The sequence below is a fragment of the Ambystoma mexicanum genome, chromosome 10, assembly GCF_040938575.1.
Source record: "Ambystoma mexicanum isolate Mex_15411 chromosome 10, UKY_AmexF1_1, whole genome shotgun sequence".
NCBI classification, from domain to species: Eukaryota; Metazoa; Chordata; class Amphibia; order Caudata; family Ambystomatidae; genus Ambystoma; species Ambystoma mexicanum.
The window spans coordinates 889,337,425-889,361,157 of NC_090932.1; the positions used below are offsets into that span (position 1 = coordinate 889,337,425).

Sequence of the window (23,733 nt, forward strand, 5' to 3'; positions counted from 1 at the left end):
AACTTAGAAATTCTCTATGACAGGAAATGAAGCTCCAAATATCCTCCCTATTGGAAAAGATAACACATTTATGTCCATGTTGCAGGCAGTGAGTCTGCTCAATAGTACTGCATAGCTCAAGGCCACGTAATGGCAGACAGTGGCATGGCTGAGAAAGAAATTAAAGTAAACGTGGTCAGCCGTGGAGTGGCTAACCCATGCAGAGCTATGCAATACGCATACACGGGAAGCTATCGAAGACCTCAACTATGAGGGCAAATCACCAGAAGGACGCAGAAAGTCAGATCTTGATCCCTGAGGAAATGCACTGGACCTCATTTTAGAATCACCGCCTGTGACATAGAAATGCATGTTACTTTTCTCCACTAAGACGGATGTTTGTAACTTCATTTTAAGTCATAGAGAATTTCTAAGTTGCAGAATTACTCATTTTCCTATAACTATATGGGGATATACTTTAATGAACGTCACGTGTATTTACATGAGGGCTCCGTGCATTGTTCCTGGCTCCATAGTCAGTTCACAGACTTTCACATAGGGATTAGCATGGCCGTGGGCAGTCAATGGGTAGGCAAATAACCAAATAGCAACTAGAAGCTTTGTGTCCCTCCTCACATGCCATTGCTCCCTTTCTGTAGTCTAATGCAAACGTTTTGGCTTATAGGTGGTGGTAAGGTGCCACATCATAGCCCAAACTAAAAAGAAAGTGCAGGCAACGTGAACATGTGTTAGATCTCAAAACAGGATTATCCTGGTGACGAGGAACAGTTGGCAGCTAGCGAGTCCCAGGACTTCCACATTGACAGCGTTCATGGATTACCTGGAAGATCATGAAGACAGATTCATGTTGGAGACCCTCTTATTGTTTGCCCAAGTTGTCTTGAACCTTGATTTTTCCAATTTCGTGTTGATGCAATGCCCATTCCTCCAATGCATGAGTCAGTGAGAGACCTCCCAGATACTACATTGGCACTACTGTCTAGGAAGCTCATGAAACAGATCCCTTCTGGCGTGTAACCCAGAAACCAACCTGCCACCCAACCGGCCAGAACAATGCCATATGGGCTGATGCATTTCAGGCAGGGTGTGAGTCTGATCCAATTCACAAGGGGATGTCACTCGCTCTAAGTGGCACCTATCCGAGGGTCTGCAGTGGTTCCACTGCATCCTGTTTCTCCACTCTCTATTAGTCTGACTCAGCATTTCTGTAACCTCTAACCTGTAACCTTTCTGCAGGAGTCATCAGGGACGGTGTACTACCTGACCCTGGACGTGCTGGAGACGGTGTGCCACGTGCTCAGCAAGCGTTCCTGGGAGGACTGTGAGGTGAAACCTCTGCACGAGGCGGTGAGTATGGACGAGATAGTGCCCTCAGAGTGGCGGCGGGTGGGTACATCAGCTCTGGCTTCTCGCTACAGTGTGGCGAGTACAACTCCAAGTGACGCTAGACCTACACCTTCTAAATGTGAACAATTCATTTTGTACACTAAAGTATGTCATTCCAGACCACACCTGTTCAGAGGCTAAAGCCTAAAAAAGGTGTCTATTTTTATCTGGTACATATCCTTCTATTTTATGAGCATTTTATGTGATTTAAATAATGTAGTTGCTTTTTAGAGTTAGTAACCAATGTTTGGATCTGACAGGTATTGAGCATTTGAGATAACTCTGGTTGTTCTCATATTGACCAACTTGAGAAGTGTATCCTTCTCGTCTTCTTCCTTCCTTCCTTCCTTCCTTCCTTCCTTCCTTCCTTCCTTCCTTCCTTCCTTCCTTCCTTCCTTCCTTCCTTCCTTCCTTCCTTCCTTCCTTCCTTCCTTCCTTCCTTCCTTCCTTCCTTCCTTCCTTCCTTCCTTCCTTCCTTCCTTCCTTCCTTCCTTCCTTCCTTCCTTCCTTCCTTCCTTCCTTCCTTCCTTCCTTCCTTCCTTCCTTCCTTCCTTCCTTCCTTCCTTCCTTCCTTCCTTCCTTCCTCCCTCCCTCCCTCCCTCCCTTCCTTTCTTCCTTCCTTCCTTCCTTCCTTCCTTCCCACCACACTTGATACATGGTTTAAATATGTTCTTTAAAATGCTGCCAGTAAAGGTACGCTGTAATTGCTTTCTTTTCAGCCCCATTTATTGTGAAGAAACACATCCATATGCACCCTCCTCGTAGAAACCTCTTCTAATTGAAACAATTTTTGCCTCCTCTTCAGAGATTAGGCTCTTGAAGAATCCGTTGACCCCGCAATATATCCCCTCTCGTTCCTCTCCCACAGGAAATGTCCCGAGGCTTCCGGTGAGTCTGGACATTTCCCTCTGACCTTTGAGCGCATGCGTGCACGTGCCAAGGGCTAGTGCAGGGATGTATGCCGTCTCAGTCACAGTGCCCCAATGTGGCACCTCGTGCGCTCCTTTGCCGGTGGTGCCCTGGCAGCTCCCTAGCATTACCACATTTTAGCAATGGCCCAGCAGGTAAGCGTACTTTCTACAGTCACTTGGAAGACGGTTTGCACACGAATATATCTGAAATCCTACTCTACAGATAATACATGATAGAAATCATCTTTTCTCAAACCTTACATGCATATGGACAGATTTCAATGTTGGCATCCGGAGTTAGATCCAGCAAGCAGACTGCGCTTTTTGATGTTTGTGTAATACAGTGTTTACCATTTCGCATCATATATCTATGTGTACGCGCAGTCATCTGACGCAATGACTCACATGGTTTCTCTCTTTGCTACTATAGGTGTATGGGCAATGCAAAGCGATAATGCACATTAACAGGCCAAGGAGGATCGTCCACCTGCACAACTACGACTGCACCCTGCAGCCAGGTACACAGAGGCATACGAAGGCTTTGCTGTGGGGCAACACCAAATGAGAGCGCTGCATAGTATCATGCATACAAGTAGGGACTGCTGTGTAGCGTGGTGTGCAGCATCATGAGACCTGTAACAGGCACCACAACCAGGGGAGGATAGCACAGGGGCAACATGTTTGTCTTGGAAGCAAAACACAGGTTTCGAATCCCGGTTCTGCGCTAAGAGACTGATCTCTGGCATTAAGCACTGATCAAGACATTAGGCTGAGAATGGGTAAATCTGAACGCAGATCTAAATTACCCAAGTTATGTAATGCTATTTGGCATTCATATAGCGCTCTATATATCATTGGTATGACCTCAAAGTGCTGGCTGATCAATGTCCCTCTATGCTGATTATTTCAGCTTTCCTCGAGTGACTCACGTTCGTATACATTGTGAATGATGACAGCTTGACTCAGCAAGTAAAACCCATTACCACTTTCCAAATATTCGCAATGAATATGTATAAGAAACGTTGTCATTGAATTACTTTCAATAGACAACATTTGCATCTAGGTCGGCCATTGTGGAATAATAACTGAGTTGTACCATTGAAGATTCGATGAGCTCAACCTGACTGTTTAAATGGTTTTCCCCACTAGGCACTATATCACAGAATTATAATTCTCAAAGGATGCACGTGCATTGTGGCTGTGGATGCTCACACTGAGACCCAAGCTTCATACACCATTGAGTGACCATATCCTTCTTCTTCCTGTTAATGATTCTTGGGATGCAGACTGCATTAGAATATATGGAACACGGTTACAAACATTTTAATGTTAGGGTGAGTGTTATGAAATATAAAATGAGCACCAATCCGAGTGTGCATTATCTCCTTAGCTAGTCAAGCATACAACCCTTTCATCATTGACATATTTTTCAAGCAAAGAGGTCTGAGGTCATTCCTATGTTCACAAAACGTGTTTTTGATTTTATGTATAGCAGCCGGAAATCTTCATTGGTGTTATTTGCCCCATCCCAGTTCTTGTAAGGGCATTTTGAAAAAGTCCAATATGAGTGTAACAGACAGTCTATCTTTGAATTGCAATCTTCTATCCGAACATATTTTATATGGTTATTCTAGGCTTTGTTACTGTGCTTTCTAAATTAGACAAATCTAACCTGCTTATTGTGACTTCAATATATTCTGAAACTGAGCATTAGAAATGAACGCATTTTGAAATGAGCCATTTTAGAGTAAAATTAAATAATTTCCGTTTTTGAATAGATTCCTTTGCCAAAAGAACACAGCCCCTGTCCCTCCCCCCCATCCCATCCTAGATATCTGTGCTATTCTTTGGCAGGATAAACACAAAAGGACACATGTTTTTTGTGCCGCTGGGTCTAGTGCACATTTAGGGTCTTATTTTATTTATCTATTTATTTAGTATTTTTATCAGCATTGACAAAGACCAGTTAATTTGCTGGTTAAGGTGTCAAATTGTATTTGGGTTGGTACCAAGGAAGGGAATGGTCCCCACCAGAAGCCCACAGTGATTTCATTGACAAACAAATCAGAAGACGACTAAAATCCAGAGGTGGAAACAACCTACCCAGCCACAGATTTACGTAATGCACGAAACTGGCTCGCCTGAACTGAACAAAAACCTCAAATGATAAGAGAAGAAATATATAAAAAATATGTAAACAAATCTGAATATTTTAAAATCCCTTTGAGAATTCATGTTACTTTTTTGCGACATACATCAATCTACAAATACTGCATAATAATACTCTTTTATCGCTAGGCGTAAAATATGTTTTTATTATACTAGAACATTGGTCTGTAACTTGTTTAGGACTGTTACGCCTATTATCTCTCACTGTTAACTGTACTAATCACTCACCATTGACTATGCTAGTTAGGGCTGATGGGAGTCGTAGTCCAAAACATCTGGAGATCCAAAGGGTGCAGACCACTGTCATACAGAATACCTTTTGCTCCTAAATGAAGTACCAACAAAATGCTACAACTCTTTGTAGAAAAGCTAATCCCAAGAGCAATGATTTGCTCCTGAAAGGTGGATAGTCATTTGCTTGTCCTTTTGTGCTTCCAAACAGTGCCACGGAGTCGGATTCAGATGATGTGCCCTGACTGCCCGGTTCCCACTGGCCTGGATAATCCCAAGTATCTTGAGGCTGCTCAGCTGACCCTTGACAAGTTCAACCGGGAAAGCAACCTTACGAAGTATTTTATCCTCGACAGCATCGCACGAGCTTCTATGCAGGTGAGTGCTCGATTCAGCAGCAGGCATATCCCAGAAAGAGAACCTTCCTGATAAAAGTACCTTTTGGGAGTACTTTAAAGGAGTTTCCGGGACAGTCATGATGCGTTGGGTGTCCAAAGAAATGGTGATATTGTATATGTGAGTACAGGGGATAGTTCTCATCATTGAGTGAAGCATAGGGAGGATAGCTCAGAGCCAACGTGCTTGCCTTGGAAGCAAGACAACGCAGAGCAATACAGGTTTGATCCCTGGGCCCATGCATAGAAACCTCTGGGTATTAAGCGTGTTATAAATGACCAATTAATCTAGACTTTGCGGCATAAAACCCAAGGACATACCATAACTCAAACACAGCACGCTTGCCCTGGGAACAGAAAGATTCCGTAAATCTTGCCTTTGGTAGCCCAGTTGGGTTGACATAGCCCTTCATCCCCTCCAAAACTTGTGGTCAGTATCTCGTATAACTTGCATTGTGGGTAATAGCGATGGTAATAAGTAACATCAGTTACCAAGGCCTCTGAAACGGGACTCCTCTGAGTAGTGGTGGCTCTATATAAAACACTGGAAATGGGAGGTCTACACTCTGATCCTGAGCTTGCCACCGGTTAGACCACGTGTTTTTGCCCCATCACCATTCATCATTAGCCACCGATAATTGGGGTGGTGCTCACATATTATTTAATTTACTGATTAGACTTTGTAAGAAAAAGATTGTCTTGCTTTGAAATGGGAGGATATTAGTGGGAACCCTTGTCAACATTGTCAGCAAGGTTTTACGCCTCTGGCCTCGAGGGAATGCCAGGTCACGACCAGTTTCTTTTTGCACTCTTATGATTTCTCTCCCGTATGGACTGTTTTGGGCTCTTTATTATGACTGTGACCATGTAATATCCTTGGGCCTGATTTACAAAAGTGTTTTTGAATCGGAAACCTCCATTGAAAAATGCTTTGCAAATCAGGCCCCATGTCTTTATGACCATATCATATCCCATGGGCTCATTTAATTTAGAGGGCCTGTGGTGCCCAGGAATTGCTGTTTCCCCATCCACTGGGATGCATCTATTTATGCCCAATGACAATCTGTGGGCATCTCCTCCTTGCCCACTGCACACCCTCTCCCAGTGCTCATACACACCCCTGCCGTGCCTGTCCCTTCACATTGCCCCTTCTTTTCACATGTCCGCTCCATATCTAAGCTTTGCAACCCGCCCCCATTGTCTGTGTTCTTTCCCTGCCAGCCCTCTTCTCCATTGCACAGCATCTCTTTTCCATCCAGTGCTCGCTCCTTGTTTTTTGGGACTTACCATCTAAGTGTCCCCGCTTACCAGCACTTTACATTCTTTCTTCTCCTTCCGTTGAGATGGGTTTAGGATGTGGTGGAAAACAGGTGTCTGGGACACTGCTCCAAGGGAGACAGGTGAAAAACTGTGGATGTGTGCTAGGATTTGGCAAGATCCATATCGAATGCATTACACACTCTAGTGAGTGACAGCCCATGGTACCAAGAACATGTATGCACATTTCTTACACCAGGAGCCATAAACTCGCTGCTTCTAGATGTTTCAACATTCTGGGACTTTTGTTTGTGGCGTGCACAATTGTTTTCAGTATGCACATTGAACACATTATAAATGTCTTCTGAAAGCATACAAGGATGAAACCCCTGAGAATCAAAAAAAGGGAATACTTCAAAGGAGGCATGTGACAAATATTGTACACAAGCTACACAACAACACTGATATATCTTTTTTTGTCAACAAAATCAGTAGCCATTCGGTTATAGGGACAAAATGTACTCGTGTAGATCATGTTTAAAAAAAAAACAATATTAGCACCCTGGTGGGGGGAGCCAGCCAATCAGGTTGCTAGGAACGCAGGCTTGAACCGCTGGTGAAAGCCTGCATTCCATGCTGTCAGACGGCCGGCTCCTCCGCTGCCATTTCCCCCCCACCGTCTATCTCTTTTGTTGTGTTTTTTCACCCTGCCGCCCCCCAATTAGCTTATTTCTGCGGCAGCGAGTGCCATTGCTGCAGCCGCTCTTTCTCCCAACTCCCGCTGGCTGCCATGAAAAGGGAAGAGGGGCTCCGTACGAAGCGCCACCTTTCCTTTCCATTGTGGCTTCTTGGAAAAGTATTTTCCTCCGGTGAAGGGGACACGCACAGCGTCCCAATGATTGAAGGAAAATCCTTTTTTTTTAGCACACCGGGTTACCACTTTGGCAGCCTTAGTCCAGCTTTCCAACGGCTGGAACGGGGGAGGGGGGCAATGGCCAGAGCCCTCGTTATCCAGCCCTTGGAATGGGAGATTAACGCCTATGACAAGTACAATTCATAATCTTGTATTGTCCTGAATGACCTGCAGGCTTTGACTCATGGCACCACAACAAAGGGCTATGTTGGGTGGATTGGGGGACATAGGGCAACACATTGTAATAAGGTACTGTCTGTAAGACTTTTAGAATGATTAAAGCCAATTATTGGATTCTACATCCCTCAAGCCTGGAATTCAAACAGTCGAGAGTCTAAAGGAGAGCGAGGACAAACTGCGGGCCCTCCAGAAAGTGTAGTCTCTTGCATGTGAGTGAGTGCATGAGAACGGGCCAGAGTTTAGGTTTCTCCCCCTGAGAGTAAATGTTGCAAAAAAGCCCAATGCTGAAAAGAATAAATGGCAGCCAGGTAATTTAACTCAGCTCAAAGCCAAGACATTACCAGCATCTGATTAAACTGCCCCCATGAGCCAAGCTCCTTGCAAACGGTGTCTCCTCTCAAGCAATGCTGCTCTTGCAGCTGCCAGTTCATTATCTGTAGTAGTGCAATATTACTGGTAAGCAAAGTCTGGTTGAATAATATGTGACCTTATGACGATGATATCCTGGGCGCCGCAGTGCGGGAGAACTGCACTGGTAGCTACAGTTGATGGATCCTCCCAATATGGGGATTGTTAGGATTGAGGGTGTTAAACAAGAGATGTTGATATAAAGGCTTGCTTGAGGGCTTTTCAGAGTCAGAAAGTCAGAGAAAGGAGCACCGTCATTATCAGAATGGCTATGGGCAAAGCTTTCTATTATATCTTCTCTAAGAATTTGAAAAACCATCAAATGCTTGCAAGGATCTGAGATTATTTGGTGGGGGCATGTTCAGAAGTTCCTGAATTTTGCCATCTCCCATCTAGATCCCAGTGGAGTAAGAATAAATCCCAAAAACTCAACCCTAGTGGGAGAGACTCCTTAAAGACTCCTCTCGGGAGGATAGCTCAGGGGCAACACGCTCGCCTTCGAAGCAAGATGACACGGAGCAACACAGGTTCAATCCGCGGGTCTACGCTAAGAAACCCTCGGACCAATTATAATCATAAAACCTTTTGTAGGAAAAACACATTTGTCTGATTTTTCAAACTCGGGTGATGTTCCCGTAGACAGCGCTGTGTTGAAGAGCGCCCTAAAAATGGCCTACATGGATCGCAACAAGTTCCTCCGGGAAAAACTCAATGATAAAATACTGGAAGGTGGCAGCGGTTGGGCAGAGACTGAAAGGAATGACGTTTCTTAATCTGCAACGTATTGAGGGTCAAAGGTCATTTTACATGCATCGTCTAATCTAGACTTAACTCAATTTAAATAAGATCAAGCTTACAAAATATAACTTCTGATCATGCCTGATCGAGCAGAGCTAAAATAAGTGGAGAAAGGGTCATGTTTTCTTCGTCTTATTATTGTTATTTGTATTATTACTATTATTATTATTATTAATATTATTATTATTATTATTATTTCCCAGTCTATGCATGGTCTGAGCTCACCAGTTTCATCTGAGCTAAAATGGGGGAAACCTCAGGAGATGTGGACCACGGAGTACGGCCCTTTTTGGAGGAGTCCTCTGTCCTCTAGATACTGTTGTAAATGTTGGTCGCCTGCCTCCGTGAGAGAGTATATGAGACCACAAAGAATGTGAGATGCATGCACTAGATCGATGGGGTAGTCCTATTCTCCATGCAGCGGGAGGTGTGTTTGCCTCTTTTTTCTCAAATGTATCCAAATACCCTGAAGAATTGTCAGGCGGAGCAGTGTGTACTGCACAGAACACATGCAAGGAACTGACCGTTGCTCAACCAGCTCTGTTGGAGTTGCTTCCCACGCCTTTGTCTTGGCAAACGTTTGCCCCAGAGGAGCCCGACATGACCATTAGCAAACATGCTGGCCAATCAATGTCTAGGTTGTGCAATGACAACCAAGGTCTGCCAAGGATAATAGCCAAATAACGGACTGCTATTGAGCTAAGCACTGGGATTTCAATGTGGTTACGGTCTCGGGAGGATAGCTCAGGGGCAGCGTGGGCGCGGAGCAACACAGGTTCGATCCCCATGTTCGCCCTTAGAAACCTCTCGGTATTAAATATGTTATAAATAACCAACTATAGTTATAGGTATTTGCACTTCCCATAGCCATCTCCTCAGTTTGCATGTTAGGGCACGAGGACAGTTCCACCCGTACAGGTTCAGGGTGAGTTGTGGTTGCAAAGGGTAATGAATCTTTCTGTGCTTTTTCACACCTTAAAAGGTTATCTGCCAGCAATGTGGAACACCACTGCCATGTTGAAATTGGTGGCAGGCTGTGGGCACGAGTTACAGGACCTCGAATCAGTGGGACTCGTCCAAGCACTTCATGGTATTCTCTGACTTTTGGCCAGGTCCCTTAGCACAGTTTCCAACAAAAAATACAGACTTTCCACAACACATACATATATTTCTACATTTGTCTGTTCTTTTTTCAGTTCCCCCTTATTTCCTTACTTTGCAGCGGCTCTGGGGTGAAGCCTGGCTCCTCTGATAAGTGGCATCTAGAACCTCAGAACAAGTTGGGTCCACATGGGTAAAAGCGTACATTCACCCTACCTCCCAGACATCGATCAATCAACCAGGTTTGGTAAATACAACATATCTGGCTAATTACCATGAAGGGTTAGAACCACAGAAAGGGCATTTTTCAGCTAAACCGTTAGCTTGTGACCTAACAAAGGGACTTCATGTTCTGCTGGCCGGGATGTCTCAGCTGGCAACAGATTGGATATGCTCACAGAACTGGAAGATCCTTCTTCCCTATAATGCTAAAATGTATTCATTGAAGCTCAACAAACTGTCCTGAATTGGGATGTCAACCAGGATTGGCTCTCGAACCTTTCCCCCAACACGCAGGCAGGTGGACTGATTCTGCCAACCCAGGACCATTCGAATTGTGGGACGGAGCTAGCCAAAAACAGCAACTCCCAAGCTGAAAAGGACGCACAATCAAACAGAGGTGAATACAAGAGCCATGAACACAAGAACGTGAAGAGTTGCCTTTCTTTCAGAAAGGTAGGCAGGGACAGGTCAGCAGCAGGCTTTTATCAGAACATAGCCATGATGATGAAGGAGACACAACAAGCGTGGCAGGGAGTTTAAGAAATGGAGTCTGGCACTGTCAATCCGTTCTTGTCTGTGTTTCTGGTTTGTGTTTCCTTCAGAAAGGGCTTTATACTTCAGTAGTTCCCTCACACATTCTAGCCTGAAAGATTTCATTGGAGCAATACAAACCACAGGCAAGCAGGCAAGAGAAAGAAACACTGCTGGATTGCTGTCAGAGAGGCATGAAGGGATGGGTGGTGTCCGTCATGGCAAGTATTTTGGGCAGATGCCATTAGGTGTCCATCTCCACTCAGCCTGTTGCACACCATACCCACCTACTTCTAAGCTTAGGACAGGACATGCAGCCAATCACTTGTTAGATAATTGCATTTAGCAAAATGGTTCATGCTGTTGGTCACATTTTCAGTATTTTCAATATTGTCTATAAAATGCTGACATAGAGCAAGCTGTGTGTCTCTGATCCCCTGGTTGGGAGAGTGGCGGTGGCACAGGAATCCACATGTTGTGCTTCTTAAAAGGCCAATAGCGGGGAGAAACATCAGTCATTTTGGGGCTTTTGCCTTGTGAAAGCTAGTGTGAAAAGCATAATGCTGTAGCGAAAGTGTGCCTCTCTACATCTGAGGGAAAAGTACATAGATATATATTCACTGAAAAAATGTTAGCTACGGTGCCGTTAGGTTGCGCAGATTTAACGCAACAAAACCCTTGAAAGTCTTCGGATGTGGGAAGTCATGGCCAGCATAAGTCAGCTTGCTCCCTTTGATGTTCCCATAATGGCATGGCTCCCATAATGGCATTTTGTATGTCTTTGTGACTCCCTTCTCTTATAATATGTATGTGCTCATGGGCTTTGCAATGGGAACGCGCCAAGTTCACTGCTCTCATATGCTGAATTTCAAGAGGTTTGTTGTGTTAAATCTGCACAACTTAACTGCACCGTAAAAAAGGTTTTCTCAGTGAATTTCAAGGGTTTTGTTACACCATAGTTTTTTAACGGGCCACTAGCCATGGCCATCAGCCTTCTCTACTGTACATAGTCCCCCAATATGTTTCTTTTGGCCCCACTAGCCAGGGCCTTCGGTTCTGGCCTGTGAGCATGACCTGTATCTTTTAAAACACTACCTTTCTTTCCAGCTCACTAGCCATGGCCAATAGCTTTCCTCTAGGCCCACTAGTATTGGCCTTTGTCCGTGGCCAGTTCCCACGACCTCTGGCCGTGGCCAATTCCCACGACCTCTGGCCGTGGCCAGTTCCCACAACCTTTGGCCATGGCCAGTGCCCACGGCTTTTGGCCGTGGCCACTCTACATGTTTCTCCAATTGGTTTCTTAAACAGGCCCAATGGGCCTTCGGTCACACCCATACCCCCAACTCACTGTTGCTTTAACATTCCACACATTTTTTAAACTCACTCTCATATTTAAAAATGATCTTTTTCCCATAACCGCAGTTAGTATAACCCCAATAATAGCAATGTACTATAAATATCCCCGGTTATCTGTAAAATAACCTTGGTTATTTGCGTGATGCACTTTAATTTATTTCTGATCGTTTGCTACTGTAACCCCAGTTATCAGCAGCATAACCCCAGTTATACAAAAATAGTTTGAGGGCTCCAGCACACCGCAAAATAGCTATAATTTTGGGAGAAGGAGACACCCCCTTCTCCTTCAAATATATTAACAACACTGGACAGAATAACCCCAGACACTTCCTGGAAATTAAGTCAACTCTTCATGCACAAGTTGTTTCATACCTGGTCCAATTCGGTCCATCTATTTTTGCTGTGCGCTGCGCAGAAATTTGGGCTTTTTCTCGCTATGGGGAAATGGATCGAGTAGGCTGAAAAACTGCTTTTTTTGTTGCTTTCTTCATAACTTTTTCATTTCTTTACAAATCTTTCCCAGAACTTTCAGTCTGGGTGGGGGCCTGGGACAAACTTTGTGTTTGCAAAATATCAGCCAAATCCATTAAATGTTATTAGCAATTGGGTTTTCAGGTTTCCTATGGAACTTGCTACTCACCTTAACTATAGTGCAACGACCACCTCACCATAATATATAAGTTATAGATGTACATTTGTATGTGTATGGGGGGATGGGAGTAGAGAGCGTGCCTAAAGGGATTGGAGGGGAGATGTAGTAGGGAAGGGTAATGTGGAAAATATTTGTTTAGCTTTTTTCTTAAGTGTTGAAGAAATCTGAGTAAGTCCCTGGAGTTTCGACCTTCCGCCATCCCAATTTATGGTCAAGCCCCATCTACATTGGGTGATGGGGGCACTTGGCACGTTGGGGCTTCACAATATAGCTATTTGCGTCGTTATTGAGCATTATCCAAGCCACTGGAAGCTTCTAAACCCTCAAAACTACCTTATTACAACCCACCCTTGAACCAAGGTCTAATTTCCCCTGTTAAAATTGGGAGTCAGGTCAATGAACCATGCCATAAACCTCCAAGGGGATGGAACTATTGATTACAGTAGGTTAGGGATTCTGGGAAGCCGGGATTTGGCTGTATCATTCGCTGGAAGACCATCTGCAATACTGGGCTTCTGAATCCTTAGAGGTTTTTTTTATTACAATTTCCATGAATGTAGTAAAACATAAAAAGAGGATCTGAGCAGAACCAAAGGTTTAAGAAATTAAAGTCGTGTGCTGCCCAGGATTCCATTTTATGGACTGGGACTAGAGGGGTGGAATCATCTGACAGATTCTAAAAGTCTCCAAGATATACCTCAACCTATCTTATCACTGAGCATTGATAGCCTGGCCCCGTCTCTTCTCTCCTGGCCAATGTATAACAACCATTGTAGAAGAGTCAGTCTGATGAAGTGATTGTGTGCGGCTGATGGTTCAGTGTTGTAAAATGTCATTACCACTGGTTTGGTTTGTTACTGCAAAGTATACTTGTATATGCAAGAAGTGAAAAGCCTCCCTGGATTTGGCCTGACACCCTTTCTGGCATGTCCATTAGACATGCCGCAGGACGGTAACATGCAGAGCCTGGACTGTAGTGTCAACCGTTCCTTGTCACCCCCGAATTCTGGCAGTCAAGCTCAGCAGAGGAAAAGAGTCTGTCCCCATCCTCACAGTGGGCTGGACCGAGGCCTGTGCGATTGTACAAGACATAGGGTAAAATGCACCAGATGAAAGCAAAGTCAGCTGACGGCTGCGGGTGTCTCTTAAGAAGCCCATTGATCAGCAGTGTCACATGACTGCCGATGTCATAACGGCGACACATGGGCATGTTGTTTGCTGATAGATGCAAAATGGAGCCTTAATCTACAATAGAAATGCTGGATGTTGGGTGTCCTCAGGCCAATTGCAGATTTGTGAGGAGGCAGACCTCAGGCTTTGGTCCATGTCTTTCGTTCCAATCACACCCGTACTAATTTAAGTGCAAGTGCTCCCCAACAGTTGGATCAAGGGACTCTGGCTGGCGCGCAGGGCGACAGCTTGATGAAGAAAAGGATCTTCTAGGTCCTGGTCATTAAAGAGCCATTTCTCTATACAGGATTCACGGCAATTTCCACTAAGATCTTGGTGGGTCGGCGCCATAGTCTGGAGCTACTAAAGGGACTGGCATTTGCTTTGTCACGTGCAACCTCCAGAATGTGGCACTCATTTCCACTGAAGATCTTGCAACTCTGAGTGCTTGCTGCTCATAGTCATTAGGGTGCCTCCTTCCAGTAAGCTTTACCCCTCGCTCCCTGCTGCCCCTGCTCGCCGTACTTAGTTGGGATGAGGTGGCCCGATACACATGAATCCTGACGCCAGCTCATTTCTCTTCTTAATTCTGTTTTTTTGTGTCCTCGATAGTGGGTTGTTGGACCCTCGTACTTTGTGGAATATATCATTAAGGAGACCAACTGCACAAAACCTGTCGCCGACATCTCCAGATGCAAAGCCCTCAGCTGTGAATTTGCGGTAAGTTCATTGTGCATGAGCATTCCCCCTCTGTCTCCCAGCACTTCTTAACATGATCAATATTGTTACAATAAATGCATATGTGCCCGGGTTGGGCTACCGTCACACTGCTTGCTGGTAAAGCCTCCCCCGCTGCAGGGCAGCAGCCTGGGAGCAGGCTTCAAGCTCAGACTAGTCTTGCTGGTTGCTCTAAAGGAAAGCCTCCCCCGCTGCAGGGCAGCAGCATGGGAGCAGGCTTCAAGCTCAGACTAGTCTTGCTGGTTGCTCTAAAGGAAAGCCTCCCCCGCTGCAGGGCAGCAGCCTGGGAGCAGGCTTCAAGCTCAGACTAGTCTTGCTGGTTGCTCTAAAGGAAAGCCTCCCCCGCTGCAGGGCAGCAGCCTGGGAGCAGGCTTCAAGCTCAGACTAGTCTTGCTGGTTGCTCTAAAGGAAAGCCTCCCCGGCTGCAGGGCAGCAGCCTGGGAGCAGGCTTCAAGCTCAGACTAGTCTTGCTGGTTGCTCTAAAGGAATGCCTCCCCCGCTGCAGGGCAGCAGCCTGGGAGCAGGCTTCAAGCTCAGACTAGTCTTGCTGGTTGCTCTAAAGGAAAGCCTCCCCCGCTGCAGGGCAGCAGCCTGGGAGCAGGCTTCAAGCTCAGACTAGTCTTGCTGGTTGCTCTAAAGGAAAGCCTCCCCCGCTGCAGGGCAGCAGCCTGGGAGCAGGCTTCAAGCTCAGACTAGTCTTGCTGGTTGCTCTAAAGGAAAGCCTCCCCCACTGCAGGGCAGCAGCCTGGGAGCAGGCTTCAAGCTCAGACTAGTCTCATTCATTCCATGTATGTAGCCAAACCTCATGGAGTAGTCCACACACTACAAAATAAGCCTACGTGCCGAAATGTAATGTATCATCGCGGTGCTACATTCAAAGCAATGCACACTGCCACACATACCCACAGTGGTAGGGATTTCTGGCCCTGGCATACGAAGACACTAGCGGCACCGAGGGTCACAGCCCACTGCTTCACTCCCTGGACAGTAGCACACACACCCAAGGAATTCGTATGAGGGTTGACATTTCTCTCTCAGCCACCCAACGGCTCTGAATCTTCTCGCCTTGGCGTGTGAAGGATTTGGCGGGAACGAGAGTCACGTGAGTGTGTGCAGGCCAGTGGCTGTCACTTTCACTCACATGCTCCCGCTGCTGCATGACAGGGACCTGGCAGGTGAACACATAGACATGGTCACGTGTAATTTGAACCGAAAGTGGTCAGGGGAAATGGCTCTGCAGCAAAGTGGGTTCGAATCCCTGTGCTGGACCTCAGCATTAAGTGAAATAGTAAAACCCATTTTTGTTTTAAACCATGCTAAATAGTCCATCTTTGAAAAGTATTATGCCCGCTTGACTTATTGACCATGAAAAGTGTTGGTGTGTGTGTGTGTGCGCGAGAGAGAGAGACTGGGGGTGAGATTGGTGAAATGGCCTGTTTTGCTGCCTCCTCCAATGGTCTTGTCGGCCCATGTGAATGAAACGTTTTGGACAAGTCTACATTGTCCGTAATACATCTAATGATGCTGCCAGCTTTTCATCACATCACAGCTTCTATCACGTGTTTCAATTACCATGGCGTGGGCACCGGTGGAAATGTGCAGCATCCCAACACTGAACAAATACTTAGCACACAACAAGTTCCACATTCATTTTGGGATAAAAGTCAGTACACCGTACATAATTAAATTAATACATCCATTATATTATTTTTGATAGTGTACATTATAAAACATTTTGACCTAGCCATTACCTACACATTGTGTAGTGTGTGTATTTATTTAATTATGGGCATTACAGTGAAAACAATGCATTTTGCACAAAGATGCTTACAATTATTATTATTTTTTTTGCATTGCAATATAATTGTTAAATTCATCTATTAGCAACATGTATAAATACATTCATTAACATATCTCTAAAGTAACTTAATACCATATATTCTAACTGCAGTCATTATGAATATGACAGAACTGCTGACATGTTTCTGCCCTTTCATTTCTTTTACAATTCATACGGGCAATAGCTTGTTGATGAAGCAAATGGCATTTCATCTTTTGCCTGTGCATATCAATGTACTGCAAAGCTAAATAAAGACATTATTGCCTATGCACATGAAAGGCGCGGGAATGCAGTGTGCACAGGGGGAGCTTCACAGTGACAGCGCTATCCCTTTTAGTCAGGAAGCGTAACTCTGCAGCATATGGGGTTGTAGAGGTATTTATTACTAATTAATATTTTGGCACTGCAATTTGTTCCGCGCATTTTTACATTTATGCTACGTGCTAGCGTGGGCCCGTTTTTGAGTCAAAGTGGGCCACATTATTGAGTTACTTCATTGTGCAGCTAGAAGTTTTGATGGTATTAGCATACCTGATCGAAATAAAATGGACCTGTTAAATTTGACCGAATTTTTTTGATTGTTTTTTGGGGGAATTTCAGTCAAATTTAATTAAATGTATATATGGGGTGTGGGAAGGGAATAGGTTTAGCTGGGGGGAAGTGTGGAGGGGGGTGCAAGCGGTTTCCCGCTGCATCTTCGAGCAATAAACCAACCAAAAATAATTCAGTCAAATTGGAAAAGGTCAAAATGTCAATCAAGTAGACATAAACCGTTTTGACGAGTGTAACTGAACAAATATTCTTAAAAATGCACAATGTCCAACACATTTTACCAAAAACAATCCCTGTGAGTGCTAAACCGTCTGTCACCCAGAGGACGAATTGCCATTTGCAAGGCTGGGCCTGTTTTTCGTTGCTGTCCGAGGCAACTTCGTGCACCAGTCCGACCCTGCTTTGTGCAAACACCATCTGTTCCGCCTTTGTCTCCCAAAGAGCCTTTTTGCGCCTCTCAGTGTCATTGACCAAAGTCATTTATTCTCCTCACCTGAAGTATAACTCACGCTCAACCCATGCCTTCCTTTTTCATGTTTGGGTTTATTCCACAGCCATGAGTTCCGTTCACAATCATAGCACTTCTTAAGAGGAATACAGATGGAATCTGAGGATGGGTTACTTTCAGCAACATTCATGCGAAATCAATCTTCCGGTACTACATAATTTAAATGCATCCCCCACAATACAGAGTACTTTCAATGTGGGTTCCAAGACATGTTTAAAACGCAATTGCCTCTAGAGAACATCAGGGGCTTTCAAACCGAGGGCGCTGCTTTCGTCATGTGCTTTCTGCCACCACCACATGAAGCACAGCTGGGTAACTTGCAATGCCAGCTGACATCAACAAGCACTGCTCCTAAAACGTAAAGGAGGTCCTCCTCTTTGCAGAGCCTAGTGTGGGTATGCAGTGATAAAATCGCAGCAAAAATGTCGCCTTTACAAAAAATCGTGGCAAAAATGCAGTGGCTTGCTGCATTAAAGGTGTACCCCATTACACCATTTAAGGGGAGCGGGGGTTGCAGGGGTGTCCCCCGTTGCCCTTAAATGGTATAATGGGTCCAGGGGTTGCGGGGGTGTCTCCCGCATCCTTTTTTTATGGATTGCGGTGGCAACATCACAGCCTTTTTGCCGCGATATTTTGTGTACACAGCCATTTTTACAGTGATTTTAACACATGGAACCCTAGTGTGAGCAACAGAAATGAGGGAAAAATAGAAGTACAACTATATAGCATTTTTATTGCATACCAGGTAGAAATAGTAGGAGGGATCTCACAATAATGACCCCTCACAAGGTCTAGAAGGACATTAGGGCCTTGTGATAAAAAACAAATTGTGTGTGCAATGCTGGAATGTTTGGAAATAGGTGAATAATATAGATAATGGACTACTTTCAGAGCATTCTGATTGGCTGATAAGAGGTGCACAATGGACTATATCTGCGAATGAAACAGAAACAACACGATTCTTGAGCAAGCTAATCGCTGTCATTCTTGTTGGCACCGTTCTCCTTTCATTGCATGGATTGTAAAGATTCCCCCCCCCCCTTGTCTTGCAGCACACAGGATTCTGTCGGGGCTCTATGATGAAAGCTGAAAACCGAGGCCCAGAGGAAACGCATGCTTCAGCCACGTGTGACATCTTTGAACCAGAGGTATATTGTCCTGTCAAACTCTGTCAGTTAACAATACGCATCCACCTGAGAGTAAGAGTTCCTAAAAACCAACATGGTACCATAGATCATTTGTTTTCTGGGCCTACTTTTGAAATGTGTGCATTCATAATACAGGCCACAGGTTCTTATCATGGTTGGTACTGCTCAGTTGTTCATCCCTCTGATGAGGCTAGAAGCAGCACCACTGAGTTGGAATGTCTTTGCCTATGCCTTTAAAAGCCTTAGATTATCTGAGTGGAATGCAAGTGCTGACGTATGTTAAGCAGTCAATATGAAAATGTTACAGCCTGTGCCAGAGGGCTCTATTATGTCGTATTTGACCGCCACTCCAGCTAGTGGTTCCAAGATTGCGGTGAGAGACTCTAAAGAAGGTGAAGGTCTCCCAGCACAAAACAGAGCCCTATGGTAAAGGCTCTAATGAGGGCAAAGGTCACATAGCACACAAAGGAGCCTGATGGTAAGGGCTTTAACACTTTTAGAGTTTTCTGCAGGGGTCTGCCTCTGGAACAGCCTCCCTGCCACTCTAAAACACCTCAAGACCTTCCTCGTTGCTTCTGCATTCGCTCTTCCTCTCCCCTGCTGATCTGTCTGCTTCAGTACCCTGCACCTGATTACCCTCTGACTTCGTGCCCAGTTCCCTGCTGACGCATCCAATCACCCGCACTGCCTCCTGGCAACCTCTGCGCTTGGGCCTATATCTGTAACCCTACAGTCCCCTTACCTGCACTTATCAAACACCCCTTGTCTGCGCGTTAAACCCTGCACTTGTCACCCTGCTAGCTGCACTATGAGTTCTAGTGGTTTTTATCCCTTGCTTAGCACTTTCCACTTCTCCCCTACCCCCTGCACTTTCCCACTTCCCTCTCCCCTGCACTTGCGCGTTCTCAATGTCACTGGGTCTAGTAAGACCTTTGTTTTGTCCTCCCTTGTTTCCCCTCCCTTTCCCTGTCGCGCTCCGAAACACCTGTGCATGAGCGCAATACAACAAAAAAAATCATATCATATCAAGAAGATCCCACAACATGTCTGTTTTTGGACCTCACCAACCAATCTTTGAATTATCCTACAATGTTTAGGCAATGTTTAGGAAGAATACCATGCTTTAATGTTTCTAAGCAATGCATTGAAAACTAAATCTAGTACTGACTTTGCATACATAATACAATCAAACCCTATTGCCCCTAAACTAAAAGCAAACAAATAGAGGCTGAGTTGCTAGAAAGTAGTGCCTTATTTCCCATTTGTTGAGCATACAATATGGCCTGAAATACATTCTCCTGTTCCTAATCTATTGTCTTTAATTTCAGGCTGCTGAAACTGAAAAGCAAAAACACAAAGAGAGTGAAGAGGCAGATGACCATCACAAGGGCGATCATGGGCATCATCATCATCATGACCATGGTCATGACCACAATGACACTCATGGCCATCATCATCATCATGACCACGACCACAAGGACACTCATGGTCATCATCATCATCATGACCATGGTCATGACCACAATGACACTCATGGACATCATCATCATCATGACCATGGTCATGACCACAAGGACACTCATGGGCATCATCATCATCATGACCATGACCACAAGGATGGTCATGATGACAAACATGATCATGACCGCACACATGACCATGACCACGAGCATGATCACAACCACACTCATCCCCATGACCATGCCCATCATCATGACCACAAACATGATCACAATCACACCCATGATCACACACATGACCACGATCATGACCACCAACATTTGCATCAACATGAGCATCACCACCACTCATCTGCAGCTGCTCGTGGAGGTGCAATGCTCCCTAAACCCATAGGAGTTATTAGAAGGCTTCCTTCAGTAGATGATGCTTCTGCTCGGGCAGCTAAAAAGGATGCATCACGTAATGCAGGAAAGCCTGCTGTATTGCCAAGCTTTCCAGATCGACCAGCAGCCTCAGGTGGAGCAAGACCCATGCCGCTTCCCTGGTTCCCCCAAAAACCAGCTGGGCAAGGAAAGCAACCTCATGCAAGACCTTCAATACCAAAAGACCCATTTGGAGAGCCTACAATTCTTCCTTTCCCAGAAGGAGCTTCGAAATCTCAAATGTGCCCTGGCAATGCCAAGAAAGCTGTATCGCTTATTGATTCTTTACTATCAACTGAGAGTGAAGGGCCTTCTCCACAGCAGTCAGTAAACAGTCCTAAATAAATAATATTTCCTTTTTGAGAAATAGATTTGGGGAAATTCAGCATCCATGCTTGGATAATGCAGATGTATGGGTCTTTAAAAAAATGAATTAAAAAATAAAACAATCATCTTGAGCATGCGCACAATTGCTTGATCCACAGATGGTAATACATGCAGAATTTCTGAGAACCTCTGCAATAGCCACGCTAGGCACAGTCACTGTGAAGCAAGGGTTACAACATGCGGCTCTATAGATGTTTGGGACTGTAACTGCCAAGATCACTCACCATTGACTGTTTGGGTTACAGCGGATGGGGTTGTACGCCAAAACACCTGAAGAGTGGCAGCTTGCGCACCCCTGTGGTTTAAAGTGTTCCCGAGGGATGTCTGCTTTAAACCCATACTGTAATCATGTTTGTAGTCGAATGTGACACCTTTAAATGAGCGGATCTGAATGTAGCCCAACGCTGGCATTCCACATGGTCAATCTGGCCCACGCAGGCCATGTTAGGTTCATAGGAGGAACCTGTCAGATGCAGTTCTTACACCTGATAAACAACCCCGTCTTTGCCTAGTTTGAGACAGTCCAGCAAAAAGAGCTCAGAGCCTACAACAAGAGGTGCACCTACACCTCCTCCTTTTGACAAATAATCTATCTAAACAAAACTATAGAACTGTACAACTTACATTGAAAAAATACTGCGCAGGAAATTGCATAACCTTCTTGACTGCATTACTCCTGTGTATGTAAAAAAACATAATGGTCTAAAAGCTGCATAACACCATTAAAACATCTTTTTTTTTTAAACAAAACTCTTGCTTGTGTTTGCTATAAAATGTGAATGGAATCATGATGAATACTATGCGATGTGGGTGCATTCACGCTAAAAGACTATGTTAATGTGTACCTTGCTAAATACTGGTCTTAAATAAGCCTGATGTGAAATTACATATGCAAGAAATCATTGAGTCTCACAGCAAAACAAGGCTGCATCCGTTTAGATATAGGCAAGTCCAAAAAAGCTTGGCTAGGCTAAAAGAGTCTTGTCTGAAAAAGGGACTGGTGGAAACTGACTAAATGAATTTAGTCTTGGCCCATTTCAATCTTTCCTCGCCTAAACCCATAGGTTCCCGTAGGCTTAAATGGAGAACACATGTTCGTCCAGATGAATACTGGCCTAACACATGTGCAGCGTATGTGGCGGACTCGCCAAGAGCTCATTTAAGCAAAGGCAAACCATTTCTGTACAGAATGTTGGAATTCTAGATTACAAGTTCCGGGAATACTGTCTCATGTTTTCTTCCAATTTGATTATCTGCCAAAATGATTTAGTATCATTTTATGCTATTTTCATTAGGTGTTTCTCCAGAATTTGTATTCTAATGCTTATCCCTTGCGCTAGTCAGGTTTTTGCGTGCAAATAACATTCAGGGTTTAGATCTGCTGTTGGTACCTTGGGTTTTGATAGCTGGCAGGAGGTGTTTCCTTTCTTGCAGTCATATTCAAACTATTGCTCTTTAGGTTTAGTGTCTCCTGGTCCTACAGAAGTTGTCATCGACAGTAGCAATATTGGGTGACAAGCAGTGTAGACATTGCCACCATAACCTGCACCTGGGCGATCCACCACACTAACATTTATTTATTTCCCCCCCTCGCTGATGTGCTTGAAAGCAAACAAACTGCATATCTCCACTCTCTGGAGAATGGCACCAGATACAAAGCTTGCTAACCATGACCAAGATTTTAGCCATATCCCAGATTTAGCATTGTCCATTTTCTTACTTTGCGGGTGGCGGCCATTACCATCCTCCTGATGATGCCCAGCAAATAGTGGTGTTGGATGCTGTGTGTTAACCTGTGCATGCCTATAGATTTTTCATGACCACAACTATGGCTTTCTAGAGTTTTGAACAATCAATTTGAAAAAGGGAGGTTGTAACATTCAACTTGATAAATGTATGTATGTATGTATGTCAATTTGTATAGCGCCGGTAGCCTACAGGCATAAGGGCGCGCTAACAGACAGACACAGAATTATGAAGCATCTTGTAGCAGTGTACAATGCTCAGTATACGTCAAAGATGATACCTTATTACCTAAACAGGTGAGTCTTCAAATGTTTTCTAAATTTAGGTGGTTTCCTTCTTGTCTGAGTGCCAGCGGGAGTCTATTCCACTGCTGAGCTGCTAGAACCGTGAAAGATCTACCCATACCTGTCTTAAGCTTGCATTTGGGTACTATTAGTAAGCTTTGCCCTTCAGAGCGTAACTGTCTTTGTGGGGTGTATAGTACCAGACAGTTCTTCAGATAGCTAGGGGCTTTCCAGTAAAGGCACTTATGAACGAGTGTCATCGCCTTGAATTTTATCCTCTCTTCGACCCTAAACTAGTGTAGTGATTTTCTGGCCAAGGTGATAGGATCCCCTCTCCTAAGATTCTTAACTAACCACACTGCATCATTTTGAATAACTTGACATCTTGCCAAGTCCTTCACAGATGCACTGGTGAGTAGGGCATTCCCATTGTCCAGCCTAGATAACACAATGGCCCTTGCAATTGTGGCCATGTTACTTTCGTTGAGATTCGGACTGATAGCTTTCATAAGGCGGAGGTAATAAGCTGTATTTTTCTACAAGTAATTTACCTGCGCTTCTGAATTGATCGAGAAGTTCACCATCATGCCCAAGGTTTTAACCTGGTTGGAGACTTGAATTATTGCTTCATTTATCTGAAAAGTCTTGTACTCCTTCCCCAGCTTAGCTAACGAGCGACTGGACCCAAACAACATAAGTTCGGTTTTAGTATCATTAAGACACATCCAGTTTAGCTGCATCCATTTATTAATTTTGTCGTATACCTTTGTAATTTTTTCACTATCTTGAATATGTAAACCTGCTAATTCTAGGATGAGCTGCATATCATCCGCATAATTAGTAAAAAACACTCCGGTTTCTACGAAAATGTTACACAGACTTCGCATGTAAATATTAAAAAGCATTGGCGGAAAACTTGCACCATGAGGGACTCCGAAAAAGATGGAAATTGGATCAGAGAAGTTTT

At 44.6% G+C, this 23,733-nt stretch overlaps 1 protein-coding gene across 1 annotated transcript in view; it reads left to right on the forward strand.

Annotated features, from left to right (window-relative positions):
• LOC138493243 (antihemorrhagic factor cHLP-B-like) overlaps positions 1 to 20,801 on the forward strand; it is a 32,252-nt gene extending 11,451 nt beyond the window's left edge. The window contains exons 2-7 of the mRNA XM_069620377.1: positions 1,237 to 1,347; positions 2,728 to 2,815; positions 4,909 to 5,075; positions 14,293 to 14,400; positions 18,371 to 18,466; positions 19,795 to 20,801. Coding sequence (XP_069476478.1) covers positions 1,237 to 1,347; positions 2,728 to 2,815; positions 4,909 to 5,075; positions 14,293 to 14,400; positions 18,371 to 18,466; positions 19,795 to 20,694 — 1,470 coding nt within the window. The 3' untranslated portion in view covers positions 20,695 to 20,801. The remainder of the gene's footprint in view (positions 1 to 1,236; positions 1,348 to 2,727; positions 2,816 to 4,908; positions 5,076 to 14,292; positions 14,401 to 18,370; positions 18,467 to 19,794) is intronic.
• Positions 20,802 to 23,733: the final 2,932 nt, after the last annotated feature.